This window comes from Bos javanicus, chromosome 24 (genome assembly GCF_032452875.1).
Source record: "Bos javanicus breed banteng chromosome 24, ARS-OSU_banteng_1.0, whole genome shotgun sequence".
Taxonomy (NCBI): Eukaryota; Metazoa; Chordata; class Mammalia; order Artiodactyla; family Bovidae; genus Bos; species Bos javanicus.
The window spans coordinates 963,667-976,637 of NC_083891.1; the positions used below are offsets into that span (position 1 = coordinate 963,667).

The 12,971-nt window shown below is 49.0% G+C and overlaps 1 protein-coding gene across 2 annotated transcripts in view; it reads right to left on the bottom strand.

The window, feature by feature from the left end:
- Nucleotides 1-12,971, bottom strand: part of ATP9B (ATPase phospholipid transporting 9B (putative)) — a 150,999-nt gene that overhangs the window by 8,653 nt on the left and 129,375 nt on the right. For both annotated transcript variants that reach the window (XM_061399483.1, XM_061399484.1), the window contains 5 exons: nucleotides 5,691-5,852; nucleotides 5,026-5,118; nucleotides 3,419-3,502; nucleotides 3,150-3,320; nucleotides 677-775 (listed from right to left, as the gene is read on the bottom strand). In XM_061399483.1, the coding sequence (XP_061255467.1) occupies nucleotides 677-775; nucleotides 3,150-3,320; nucleotides 3,419-3,502; nucleotides 5,026-5,118; nucleotides 5,691-5,852 (609 nt within the window). The remainder of the gene's footprint in view (nucleotides 1-676; nucleotides 776-3,149; nucleotides 3,321-3,418; nucleotides 3,503-5,025; nucleotides 5,119-5,690; nucleotides 5,853-12,971) is intronic.

Sequence of the window (12,971 nt, forward strand, 5' to 3'; positions counted from 1 at the left end):
TTTAATCTGAAGATGGCGGTAGATTAAAAACACGTCTACTTTGCATTTACAGCTTGTCTCACAAAAGCGGCCTCTAGACCGCATATAACGTGTATGATGACTAAGAGACAGACATTATTATTTCTTGGCTGTGCCACACACCTTGTGGGATCTTAGTTTCCGGGCCAGGGGTTGAACCCAAGGCCTTGGCAGAGAAAGCACCAAGTCCTAACCACTGGACCACTGCTGCTGCTGCTGCCAAGTCGCTTCAGTCGTGTCCGACTCTGTGCGACCCCATGGACTGCAGCCCACCAGGCTCCTCTGTCCATGGGATTTTCCAGGCAAGAGTACTGGAGTGGGGCGCCATCGCCTTCTCCGACTGGACCACTAGGGAACTGTAATTTTTTAAATCACTACACACTTTTATAAATCAAATGGAAAGTGATGGCAGTATGTCTGTTTTAAAATAGATATTTAGTTAATAATTCTAATAGTACTACAGGAAAATACTCTTGAATGTGTATCTTGTTTCACTCTATCAAAAGCAGCTTTTTGATCACATTAATATATGTAACTAATAGAAATCTGTTTTTATCTCTTTTTAAATAGGTATCTAGTAATTAATTTACATTCTCATAAAACCAGTACATTTTAATTTAAAACGTTTAAAGTCCAAAGGGATGTGGACTACACTTACCGGCCTGAAAACATGCGTGTCCTGCGTTCGCGACACCAGGTGGGAACTCTTGGCGATGCACGTGGCGGTCTCCAGCTTGTCGCCTGTCAGCATCCAGATCTAGGAGACAGTCCCAGTGGGTGAGCCCCAGCTCTGGCACGCGTTCACTTCTTTAGTCTCTATCCTTGGACAGACACCTGCACCTACAGTGTCACTATTCACAACAGCCAAAACGTGCAGAGAGGCAAGAGTCCACGGACGGACGGTGGAGACACCCGTGTGGGCCCTCCATACAGGGCAGGCGGTTCCGACACCTGCTACAATGGGGGCGAGCCTCGAGGACACTGTGCTGAGTGGAACAAACCAGCTGCCAAGGGAAACACTGCCTGATCGCGCCTAAGTGCGGTCCCTAGAGGAGTCGGACTCAGAGAGACCAAGTGGACCGGCAGGTGCTGGGGCTGCGGGAGGGAGAGCTGGCAGCCCAGGGGCAGTTTCGTCTTGCAACTGGCGCGTGAAGGCAGGCGGCGGCTGCACGGACTCAAGTGCGCCTAGTGTCACCGCTCCGTGCACCGGGGACTGTAAAGATGGAATGAGAACGTCTCAGACGACGTGCTGACGGCAACAGCAAGGGCAGAGTAACGTTCAGACGAGCCAGCTGGAGCCGGGGCAGGCGAAGGACTGGGGCAGGAGCCTCGTGGCCGAAGGGCCACAGAGCTGAGGACCCGACCCGAGATTCTTGTGTGACCTGTGAGCTTCTCAGTTGAAAGCTGGGGTTCAAGATGGGTTGACGGGCAGTGGTTAAGCCAGAAATTATGTCAGATAAGGCATGTTGAACAAGACCATGAAAAATAAAAAGATCTAGCCCATTTATTATTGTAGTTATTTTATTTAACTTTTGCTGCGCCCTCTGGCTTACGGTATCTCAGTTTCCCAACTAGGGACTAAACTTGGGCCGTGGAAGCCCAGAATCCTAACCACTAGGCGACCAAGGAACTCCAGAGACCACTCTTACTTATAAATATCACACACATGCAGTATTACTGTGTAAATCTCCCTAGCCTGAAAAGCAAAATCAGCACACTTTATACATAATGGAATGGTTTATACACACTTCCTGTAACATCAGTAGTTTCTATCCTCTGAATTTTTCAGGTGTTCTATGTATCAGACACAAGTGTGAATTTTGGGGCACAGGACGCAAACTTACATGGTGTACTGGCTCTCTGCTCAGTGGCCCTTTTCAGTGTCTGAGGATTTGTGTTTTTTATTTCCATTACACATTTAGATTCACTTTACTGAGCCTAGATCTGAGATTATGACACCTCATTGTGACAAGGTTGGAAACAAGGCACAGAACAAGAATCCCCGCTCCCGACAATCCGGTGACCGTGACCTGCGGGTGCCATGGCTCACGCTCAGAGGACGGGCCGAAACCGCATCCTTCCGTGGGACGGGACAAAGGAGTCTGCATCTTTAGATGGAAAACGGGGAGGAACTAGGGCAGAGCCTCACCCAGGGCTCAGGGAGCAGCTACTGCAGACACTCACACCTCTACATGGGGCGCGCGCACTGCCCGGCTTGCCGACCACCCAGGACACCGCGAACTGGACTGGCGGAGCTCAGGAAGAAACATGGTGGACGGGCAGGCTGTCTGCTCTAACCTGTCTCGCATCTCTACCCAACTTCCTGGCCAGGCAGGCTGAGGTTGGCTCAGCGCTCGGAGTTCAAGCTGCTCTCTAATTCTGACTCCCACCTGGATAGCAGCTCGGACCCCTGTGGCGGCCCCACTGCGCCCCTCAGTGGGCGGGGAATCTCCTGTGTTCCTCTGTGCTGTCATGGCGCCCTCATCTAGGTGTGCCAAGGGCACTGTTATCTGAAGCTGGCACGGCTTTGTGTCCTGACACTTCCCCCTAGTTGGCTCTCTGGTCCAGCAAGACACAAGTGTTTCTTTTCAGTAAAATTCTCAAAAATGGAAGGCCTGTTCTGAGGCAGCACGTTTCTTGCCCCCCGAAAACCGCACTTCAGCTTCAGTGAGAGCATGGAAGGCAAGAAAACAAACTGAAACTCACACCCAAATCCCTCGTCTCCCCAGACCCGAAGAGGACAAACTGCTGGGAAGCCAGCTGGTCTGTGGGTCAGTAGGCAGCATCATGAAGTTTATGGGAAACCCCCCAAAGTGGGTACAGGCTGCAGTGCAGGCAGCTCGGGCCAGGCCAGGGGGGCAACCAGCTTGCCCTGGGAGTGCCTACAAGCTGGGGGTGGTGTGGAACTGCCCGAACCTCTAAGGATGGACGTCCAGCTGGGGACACGGAGATTTCCAGATGTGCTGGTTTCTTCTCCGAGGGTCATGCAAAGACCTCTGCTTACAGACACTTCCACGCTACGTCTTATTTGAGTTCCAAGGGACCACCTTTGGGGGACAGGGTACTGAGTTCCAGGGGACTACCCCTGGGGGACAGGGTACCTGGTTCAGGGGACCACTCCCAGGACGTACCTTGATGCCAGCGTTGCGCAGCATCTCCAGGGTGGGCCTCACGTCTGCCTGCAGCTGGTCCTCCACGCCCGTCAGGCACAGCAGCTCCATCTCCCGCTCCAGGCTCTCCACCACAGCGGCCACCTTGAGCGTCCGGTCGTGGAGGCTCAGCTTGGCCTGGTTGTAGCGGCTCTGGGGATGACGGTGGAGCTGTGAGTCATGCTGGATCGACCGAGGCTGGATGCCCTGCCCACCCAGCAACAGTGGCCCCAGGGGAGCTGCCCGCTCACCTCGAAGTCCTGGTACTGCTCCTCCGTGAGTGCCCTCTTGGCCACCACGAGCGTGCGCAGGCCTTCGCGGGCCATGTTCCCACACTGGGAGAGCACAGGCAGGTCACAGGCTTGCCATGGGCTCGGCACCCCCCCACGGCCACTACCACGGCTTCCCCCGGGAGTGGGCAGCAGACGGGCATCGCAGAAGGAGCCGCACCCCAGCGCCTCCAGCCGGTCTACAGAGGAGGTGCTGGAGGGCAGGCCTCATGCCATCGCCCTTTCCACCACACGAGGGCAAGTGTTGGTGGTTTTGTTTTTCCAGTTTGGGGAAAAAGTTTATAAGCAAAATTCCACTCGGGTGCTTCCCTGACACAGAACAGCTCCTGTAAACTCAGGCTCCAAGAACCTGCGGGCTTTTGAATAAACAGAAGGCCCTCAGACAACAACAGTGCTACAACAAAGACGCGGGCGGGGGTCGAAAGATGTGTCCACGGAACAAACTACAATGTTGGAAATAAACGCATAAAGGATTTTTAATAAAGTTATCTTTGTGAAAAACAATCTGACATTATCTGTCTGTTGCAAGACATTTATTGATTTGACCTCATAAAGCTAAATAAATTAAACAAGGATTTTATAATTAATTGCACATCATTATGACCAAAAGTAATTTTTATGGCATTTTACTAGGTCTTCAGGGAGTTTAATTTATTCATGTCCCTGATTAAATCCAGTGCCTGAAGGAGCTATTGATTCATATTGCCAATACCGCCATGGACGTGGGCTGTGCTCCCTGGACTGACAGACCGACTCGGGTGTGCAGCGGGGGCGGGGCACACCGGACCCTGGCCACAACGGGCACCGCGCGGGGGTCGCGCCCTGACTTCAGGGCGTTAGTTCTCCTCTGAGTCTAACTCTTTGTTAACACATAACGGGGCACACCGGACTCCGGCCACAACGGGCACGGCGCGGGGGTCGCGCCGTGACTTCAGGGCATTAGTTCTCCTCTGAGTCTAACTCTTTGTTAACACATAAATGTGAACAACAAGTACAAGTCATACTTCTTTAGGGAGAATTTGATGAAATATAGGATTGGTTATATCTGGGTCTTACTTTCCATGTTTGAAGTGAATATTATGTACAAATTAGAGTAAAATTCTAACTAAATTAGGTTACAAAATAAGTATCAGGTTAAAATACAACTCTGCATACAAAGACAATATTATTTCATATTTTTTAGTGACTGATTAGTGATGCTATTTCTTCACCAACATAAAATATTCTTCATAAGGACCCGCCTGCATATATCCATGTATATTCACACAAAACCCCAAACGCTAGCTGCTCACACAGCAAATGCGTGTTTTATCACCAGCTCTCCCACCTCTCCTGCTCTACGGGCTGGCTGGTGTCTGGTAGAACCCGGAACCTCGGTTCGTGCGGCGACCCCAGTGAGTACCCACAGCTCGCGGCCTGCGCTGCGTCAAGAGCCTGCAGACGCAGCGAGCGCATACCTCCTCCTCCAGCCAGAACCCGGAACCTCGGTCCGTGCGGCGACCCCCGTGAGTACCCACAGCTCGCAGCCTGTGCTGCGTCAAGAGCCTGCAGACGCAGCGAGTGCATACCTCCTCCTCCAGCCAATCGTTGTATTGCACGATGGAGGCCATGGCCACGTCGGCGCCCTTCATGTAGAACGTGATCTCCGCTGTGGACTCGTCCTGCAATGAGACATGCCCGCTGAGGCCAGGCTGCCTGGACGGAACGGCTGGAGACAGCAGCCCCGGGAGTGCCTTTCTCCGGGCGGGCTGCTCAAACACCCCCTCTGCAGGGCCACGTCCTCCCTGGGCGCCCAGGCCAATCGCAGCCGAGGCCACGACGGCAGCTCGAGAGGTGCTATGCTGAGGCTTCTGAAGTAAAACCTGTACACACACATGTGCCTGGGACTGCAAGGTAAATTCTCTCAAATTTTCATAGTTTGAATGAGCTTCTAGTTTAGCCAACATCCAAGATGTATTTGGGGTATTTGCTAGAAAAATTTGACAGCAACTTCATGGTCATAAGCCAGTCTTCAGGTAAACTCTTCAGCGGCTACTGCAGTGGAAAACAAAGACGCTCGAGCTGATTTCAAAACTCACCAGTAACACCTTATACTCACTCTGCCTTAGTCATCACGACCACTGGAGCATAAGTTATCAGTCTGAATTTTGGGACAAGCATAAAGCCCTGCAAGGAGCCTTAGCGGCCGTGCAGTGAGCAGAGCCGACTCTGGCTGGGGCAGGGGTGGGCATACCCTGACGATGACCCCCATGCGCTTGCTCTCCGACGTGAAGGGGAAGGTCTGAAGGATGCAGTAGGTGAGGATCTGGCCGCCAGGGGTCCGCAGCTGCATGGACGTGAGGTCTCTGCTGACCAGCGTGAGGCCGACGCTCTCTGTCCACTGCACCAGGGCCACCTGCAGGGGACCCGTGAGGTGTGAGGCTACCCGAGGGGGACTGGCGAGGTGTGAGGCCACCGCTCCCTGCTGGGGGAGCGTGTCAGGCCAGCATCAGCGAGCTCGCTGAGACGCCACCAGGAGACAAAGCTGGCCCTGCTTGTTCTGAGGCCTTTCTAGGGGACCCTGGCCGCTCCAGGGTCCAAGAGCATGTGAACATGACACAGTGAGTCACCGTGGAGCTGGAATTAGAACCCGCCTTCCCCGGATTTCCAGCACGTTACTAGGATACTAGAGAAGGCCGGGCCCTAACAAGATGCTACAAGGATACAGGACTATAATTTAGAGCATCAGTGATGTTCCCCAAATTATAGCATTCAAAAGGGACACATGGACATCAGCAGAGGCATGTCAAGGGGGGCAAGTCAACTACCCCACAGCCTCATGCAAACGAGAACTGAAAGTGAAACTCCGTACACGTTCCTACACAACCTCTTTGTATCTGCACGTGATCCGGATCCCAAGGTTCTCCTTCAGTCTACGCAGTGAAAGGTTACCATTATATCCTGACCTATAAATTGTATCTTCCTGTGAACACCCTATCATCTCGTTGGGCCCACTGCAGTCAGGATGCAAGTTTCTATATTTGGTGACTCACATCTGTTTATTATTTAGCTTATGCTTGGTTTCACAACCCCTTGGAGGTAGCATTTATCACAAAAAATCAGTTGGGCTTCTGCTACCTAGCCTAGCATCCGTGTAGCTGTTCTTAGTGAGCATTCTGTGGTTTAACTGTCTGTTGCCAACAAAAGGAAAAGTGTTCAGAATGTCAACGGTATAGACACTTTAGAATAGACATTTTAGTTACTGTTCTGATGTTAGTTTCTGGGCAGAACTCTCTCTGATAAAATAAAACTTAACATTTCTGAGCAGGTCTGTAAACAAACAGCCACAGAGGATGGACAGGAGCACACAGGACTCCTTGTCATGTGCTCAGCATCCCAGCCACCGCCACCTGCGGCCACACACGTGGGGCCGTGGGGCCTGAGAGGGCAGAGGGTCTCCCCGGCTCTGAGCTTCGCCACCCTGCCTCGGCGTGCCTCGGGGCTGCAGTCGGCCTCACGGAGTCCAGGCCGCGCTCTCTGAACGTCTGAAGTAAACTAGTGCTGTTCTTTTTAGACGGATTTGAGGAGTAACTTCACATCCAGAGGTGTGACACGTAGCAATGAAAGGAAGGACAATTTCTAAGGTACTGACAGTTTGACTGCATTTTCTTTCTAAAGATGATTAAGCAATTAAAATACACATGCTGTTTGAAAGCATAATGTCTCCTAACGCAGAATGAAGGGCATCAGCCAAGGGTCGGGGAGGCTCTTCACGTGACTCGGGCTCTGCTGGCCACACCCACCCCCAGAGGCCCTGCACAGACTGGGCGGCAGTGGTCCACTCAGACCCCTGTGGCAGAAGCGACCATCCAGTTACAGAGCTGGACAACAGCGAGGGGCCCTACGATGGCCTCAGGGCAGACCCTCGAAGCCTGCTGTGTTCAGGGCTCCACCCCCAGTGACCAGCACCACAGACACCTCTTGAACCAAGGAGAAAGAATCTCTTCTTCAAGATGGTTGAACAGTGGGAAGCTCAACGTGACACTGAAGACAGGAGAGAACACACGGAGCCCTGTCTGAGCACTGGCTCGTGTGTGGCAGTCTTCTGGGTCCTGGAAGAGACGGGGGTGAAGAGCTTGTCCAGCGTCATCTGGGCTTTGAGAGTAAAAACCCAATTTTCACCCTAGAAGTCACTAGTTCATGGTTAGCCACTTCTTCACAAGCAAAATGTCATCGCTCGAAAGACGCACCCAGGCTGCTCTATGGTCCCATACAGCCTGTGTTCGCACCTGTTTTTGGTGGCGCAGGTGTTCAAATTTTTTGCTTCTGTTTAAACCGGGTGATTGTTTTCTCATGATCGAGTTTTTCAAGTTCTTTTATCTGTACTGGTTACCGGTCATTTGTCAGGTATGTATTTTGCAAACACATCCTACAAGTCTGTGGCTTGTCTTCATTTTCATAACAATGTTTCTCGAAGAATGTAGGATTTTTACGTCAAAGTCTAATTTAACAGTTTTTTCTTTTACAATTTGCACTGTTTGTGACCCACAAAATCATTGCCTAAATCAAACAAACCGACAAAGATTTTCTTTTAGAAATTGTATACTTTTGGTTTTTCATTTAGGTCTATGACCAATCTGAGTTAATTTTTATAATAGTGAGACATACTGGTTCAAGCTCTGTTTGCAAATGGCTGTTCAAATGTTCTGCGCCCCATTTATTTTGATCATCTTTTCTGTAATGGATTTCCATGGCACCTTTATAAAAAATCAGCTGACATCTTGGTAACAGAAAGTCTTCCAATCCATGTGTACACTTCTCACATATAGTGTCCTCAAGTTTTCTTCATTGTCTTACACTTTCCAGCATACAAATACTATACGTATTTTGTTAGATCTATCCTTAAAACCGGAGAAGGCAATGGCACCCCACTCCAGTACTCTTGCCTGGAAAATCCCACGGACGGAGGAGCCTGGTGGGCTGCAGTCCATGGGGTCGCTAAGAGTCGGGTACGACCGAGCGACTTCACTTTCACTTTTCACTTTCACGCACTGGAGAAGGAAATGGCAACCCACTCCAGTATTCTTGCCTGGAGAATCCCAAGGACGGGGAATCCTGGTGGGCTACCGTCTATGGGGTGGCACAGAGTTGGACACGACTGAAGCAGCAGCAGCAGCAGCATCCTTAAAACATGTCATAGTTTTCTGTGTGTGTGCTCTATAAATAGTACATTAAAAAATTTCAATTTCTAATTGCTCATTGCTGGCATATACAAATAGAAGTAATTCTTGTATATGGATATCATAACATACAACTTTGGTAAACTCACTTATTAAGTCTTAGGAGAAAGTTAAACTTTCAGCAGAGCTTTTGGGATTTTCTATGAAGACAATCACATTATCTATTGAAAAAAGGGAGAGAGTTTTGTTTCTTCCTTTTTTCAGGTCTAACAAGGTTTTATGTAGTTCTTACACTCCATTTTGCTAATCTGTATTTTTCCTGAACATGGATATTACAGGTTTTAAAAAATATTAGCATTTGGGCTGTGTTTTAATATTCTCTTTTAAAAATTTAAGCTCATCTGTCTATTATACACTCTTCATATGCATACTTTTAGGTGTGTATGCTGAGTTTGCATTCACTGTTTTGTATTATTTACTATTTTTGCCAAGTTTTTCCATTTTATTTAATTTTCAAAGGATCAGCTTTTGAATTTACTGCTTATTCAATCATTACTTTTATGTTTTCCTTTATCTTTTCTTTCTCCTACTTTCCTTTGGTTTTCCCGTTTTCTTAGACATTTTAGTTGGGTACCAGCTTCATTTGCTTCCTTTCTTTCTGTCAGTGCAGTCCTGGTTTGATGTGCAAGGCACTACCTAGCATATCTGCTGGCTGAGGTGGGGTTTCCAGCTGCTGACTGCTCCCAGGAGGGGGTGCCTGGGTGGAGCTGCTTGGGGTGCACGACCACGGCCCTGGCTCCTCCTGGGCTGTCACCGTTGCGTCAGGTCACACCGCTGCTGTGCGGCATTTCTAAGGGGACACTCGCAGAAAGAGAGCCACCGGGGCAGGGAAGGGCGGGGTGTGTGGCCTCACAGAGAAGCGGTGCGGGGGTGGTTGGAGCAGCTGCTGCCCTTTCCTGCTCCCTCTGGACGCTGTCAGTGATGGAAGAGACCATGTAAGGATGAGTACTTCTCTAACTTGGCTTTTAGACATTTTAACAACGTGATTATTGAAAATAATACAAAGATCAAAATAATTAAAATGCAAGTGTGAAAAATACATATTTAAATGGGAGCTTGAGCTAAATCTCATCCACAGGCCAGTTAGTAACATGCTTGGGCAATCATTGTCACAGGCAATTTGTTTATGCTCTCACACTCCCCCACGCTAGGTAGCCAGTGTGGGGCAGATTTTGTTATTAATTTTTGCTGTAATTCCATTATTCAGCAATGTCTGTGCTGTCGTTCTTGAAAAGATCAGAAGAAATTTCCTTTACCATATTAGCATCTGCATAGCCACCAGCTACACTCCAGGGACACCTTTCCTACTGTGCACCTTATAAATCACAATTTGATCACTGACACATCTTCATTTTCAATTGCGGTACTACCATCACTGCTATAATTTGATAGAATTATGAACAAAATGTGCAAGCTGACCACCTGGAAAAGCTGCCAGTCAATACTCAGGGCAGGCTGTGTGGTTCATGTTCTGTCCTGCTCCTGAGGGTCATGAAGGGGGACTCACGTCACAGATGGGGAGCTGCTCCCCATAAACATGCTGACCCAACACCATAGTTAGTCCTGCTTCAATAAGCACACACAATTAAATGAGTGTAAAGTTACAGCACGCAGCATACATTGGAGTAAATCAAAAGCAATGCTATTAAGGACGGTCATTCTTTTGTTTGTAAATAATCCACTCGTGGTTTGTCATAAATTTCAGCTGATTCCTGCACAGAAACGTCCAAATGAACAGAACTAGCTACACCCTGAAATAACAGTTAATACAGAATTTACAGAGGTGAAGGAGGAAATGTTACCAACAACAGCAGGTTTGCAGGTTTAAGTCATTGAAAATCTCAGCCTATCAATTATTTTGAGCTGAGCTGACTGGGGTCTTGGGTTTGCATCGCACTGGCCTTGCTCACTGGAGGTGACGACCTGGTGCCCGAGGCGCTGCCCCTGAGCTGACTTGGTGGCGCCTGTTGGTGACACTGGCTTGGTCTCAGCTTCCACAGCTGCATTGGACACAGAGTTTACCAGGGTTGGGTTTTAACTTTGTCCAGGAATTTCCGGGAACATTTGTCTGATAAGCTGGAGTTTGCTATGCTGAGGCTGTACTGGCAAAGTGACAGGCAAGCGAAACTTTCTACTCTCTTGGAGAAAATGAAATATTGATCACTTATCATAAGAAACAGCGACTGGAGCCTAAGTAGGCTGCAGGTTCTGAATACGAAATCACTCCTGCTCTGACAGCCCAGCCCCCGCTGCACGTGACAGCTTCAAGCACGCTCGTCACTATAAGTGTGCAGGGACAGTACCTCGGACAGCCTCTCACGGCTTGAAGTCAGTCCCCAGACACCATCCCTGGAGCAGGAGAAACACGTCTGTGCACACACAGAGGTAAGTCAGCAGATGCTCTCTTTTCAGGAAAACGAACACAAAGCACTTTCACAATATGAGAGACTAGAAACCAGTGCATTCCACTCAGTAAGTCACACTTACTGAAGCTAAGATGACACAGGAGCCTGAGCAAATAGGGATTGTAAGAGTATGGTGTTGACATGAGTATATGAAGCCAGATAAGTCTCCTAAATGATAAGGTTGCTTATTAACTGCACACATGCTGACAGGTCAAGGCTGAGGGCAAGCAGAGAACATCAACTGAGCCATTTCCCTGAAAAAAGCTCCAGGGTGCAGTATTCTAAGCACTTTATTCAATAAAAAATGCCTTTAAAACAGTACTTTGGTGATTGGGAAACAATGCTATCATCTGTCAACCTAACTGCAGCAAAGTTCAATAAGCAAAATAATGATCCATTTAGATGACTTTCCTTGGGCTTCAGGGACCTGCAAACACTGCATCCACAAAGTGCTTTAAAAACTATGATGAAGTCAAGTCTTTTCATTTTCAGATTTGAAATACGGGTTAGGGATTTCTCAGAGGTTATTTAATGGCCTGCCATTTTTAATCATTGTCTAATTTCTAAAGTAGGAAGAAATTTGACATAAAAAATTTAAATATAAGGCCAGTAGTTTTAATTTAGTTCTGGAAATCTTTGAATCAGTGAAAATCTCTATTGTGAATTCCTATTTAAAATTTAAAAAATGTTGTAACATAAAAACCTAAAGATAAAAATTCTAGTATTTTAAATAAAAATTTGTATTTATTTTTGGAAGGTAATAAGGTAAACATATAAGATTTTTAAAACTTCCAATAAAATTTTCCTTGGAAAACATCTGTGGTCTAAGTTTCCCGTGCTCGGGACTAGGAAAGAATACGTTTTCAATAAGTAATCACATGGAACTCGAGAGGATTTCTAGAACACTAGAATGTGAAGAGTGTAACTCCTTTGCAAGAAAAAGAGGGGCGGCGTTTCCGTCCAACGCGTGTCTGCTCCAGGCCGACCCGAGGCCAGGCCAGCCGCCCGGACACCTGACCACCCGCCTCCGCGGCCCAGGCCCCATGCCCACTGTGACCGTGAGTGACATGTATTTCAGGTGACACACACGCGATTCCAAAGGCCATACCGAGCTCGGGTGGAAAGGAGGTTTCTACACACCTGCTGGTCAACGTGGTCTAGAAAGCAGAGTTGGGGGGATGGATGGGACCCCGTGCTCTCGCCCACTGCATCACTCACCAGGGACGTGGGGCCTGGAGGCTGTGCCCCAAGGGTGGCTCAGTGCCCCACGGCCTGGATCCCTGTTCTGCACGACGGCTCAGCTGTGCTGCGGGGCGTCCCCATGGCTGACCACAGACCGGCTCACAGCTCACAGGTTCCCCAGCACTTACTGGGAAGACAGGCACTGAGACTCACAGAAGGCAAAGGCTGAACCACAGGGCAGGCTCCCGCTGGCCCTGCTGGGGAAGCCACACGCACCAGTGGACGTGACAGGAGAGAAGCAGACTCACAGATTCAGAGAACGGACGAGTGGCGACCAGTGGGGAGAGGGGAGGTGGAGCGGCAGGCCAGCGGGGAGCGAGAGGCCATTATGTACAAAATAGGCTACAACACGGGAAACACAGTCAACATTTTATAGGAACTAGAAACGGAGTATAACCTGTACAAATTGTGAATCACTGAGCCACCGGGCAAGTCCACCTTGTACACCTGTAACTGATATAGTCTATCAACTATACTTCAGTTTAAGAAAAAAGGAAATACCTCTGTAATGAGAGCTTCAAAAATAAATTAAAAACGAAACACAGCTGTCAATGCCCTGAGCTGCTCCACTGGGGGTTCACCGTCAGGAGGTCAGGACAGGCTGCAGGCCCTGCGCTGCACACCCTGGCCTGCACCCTCTCTCAGAGC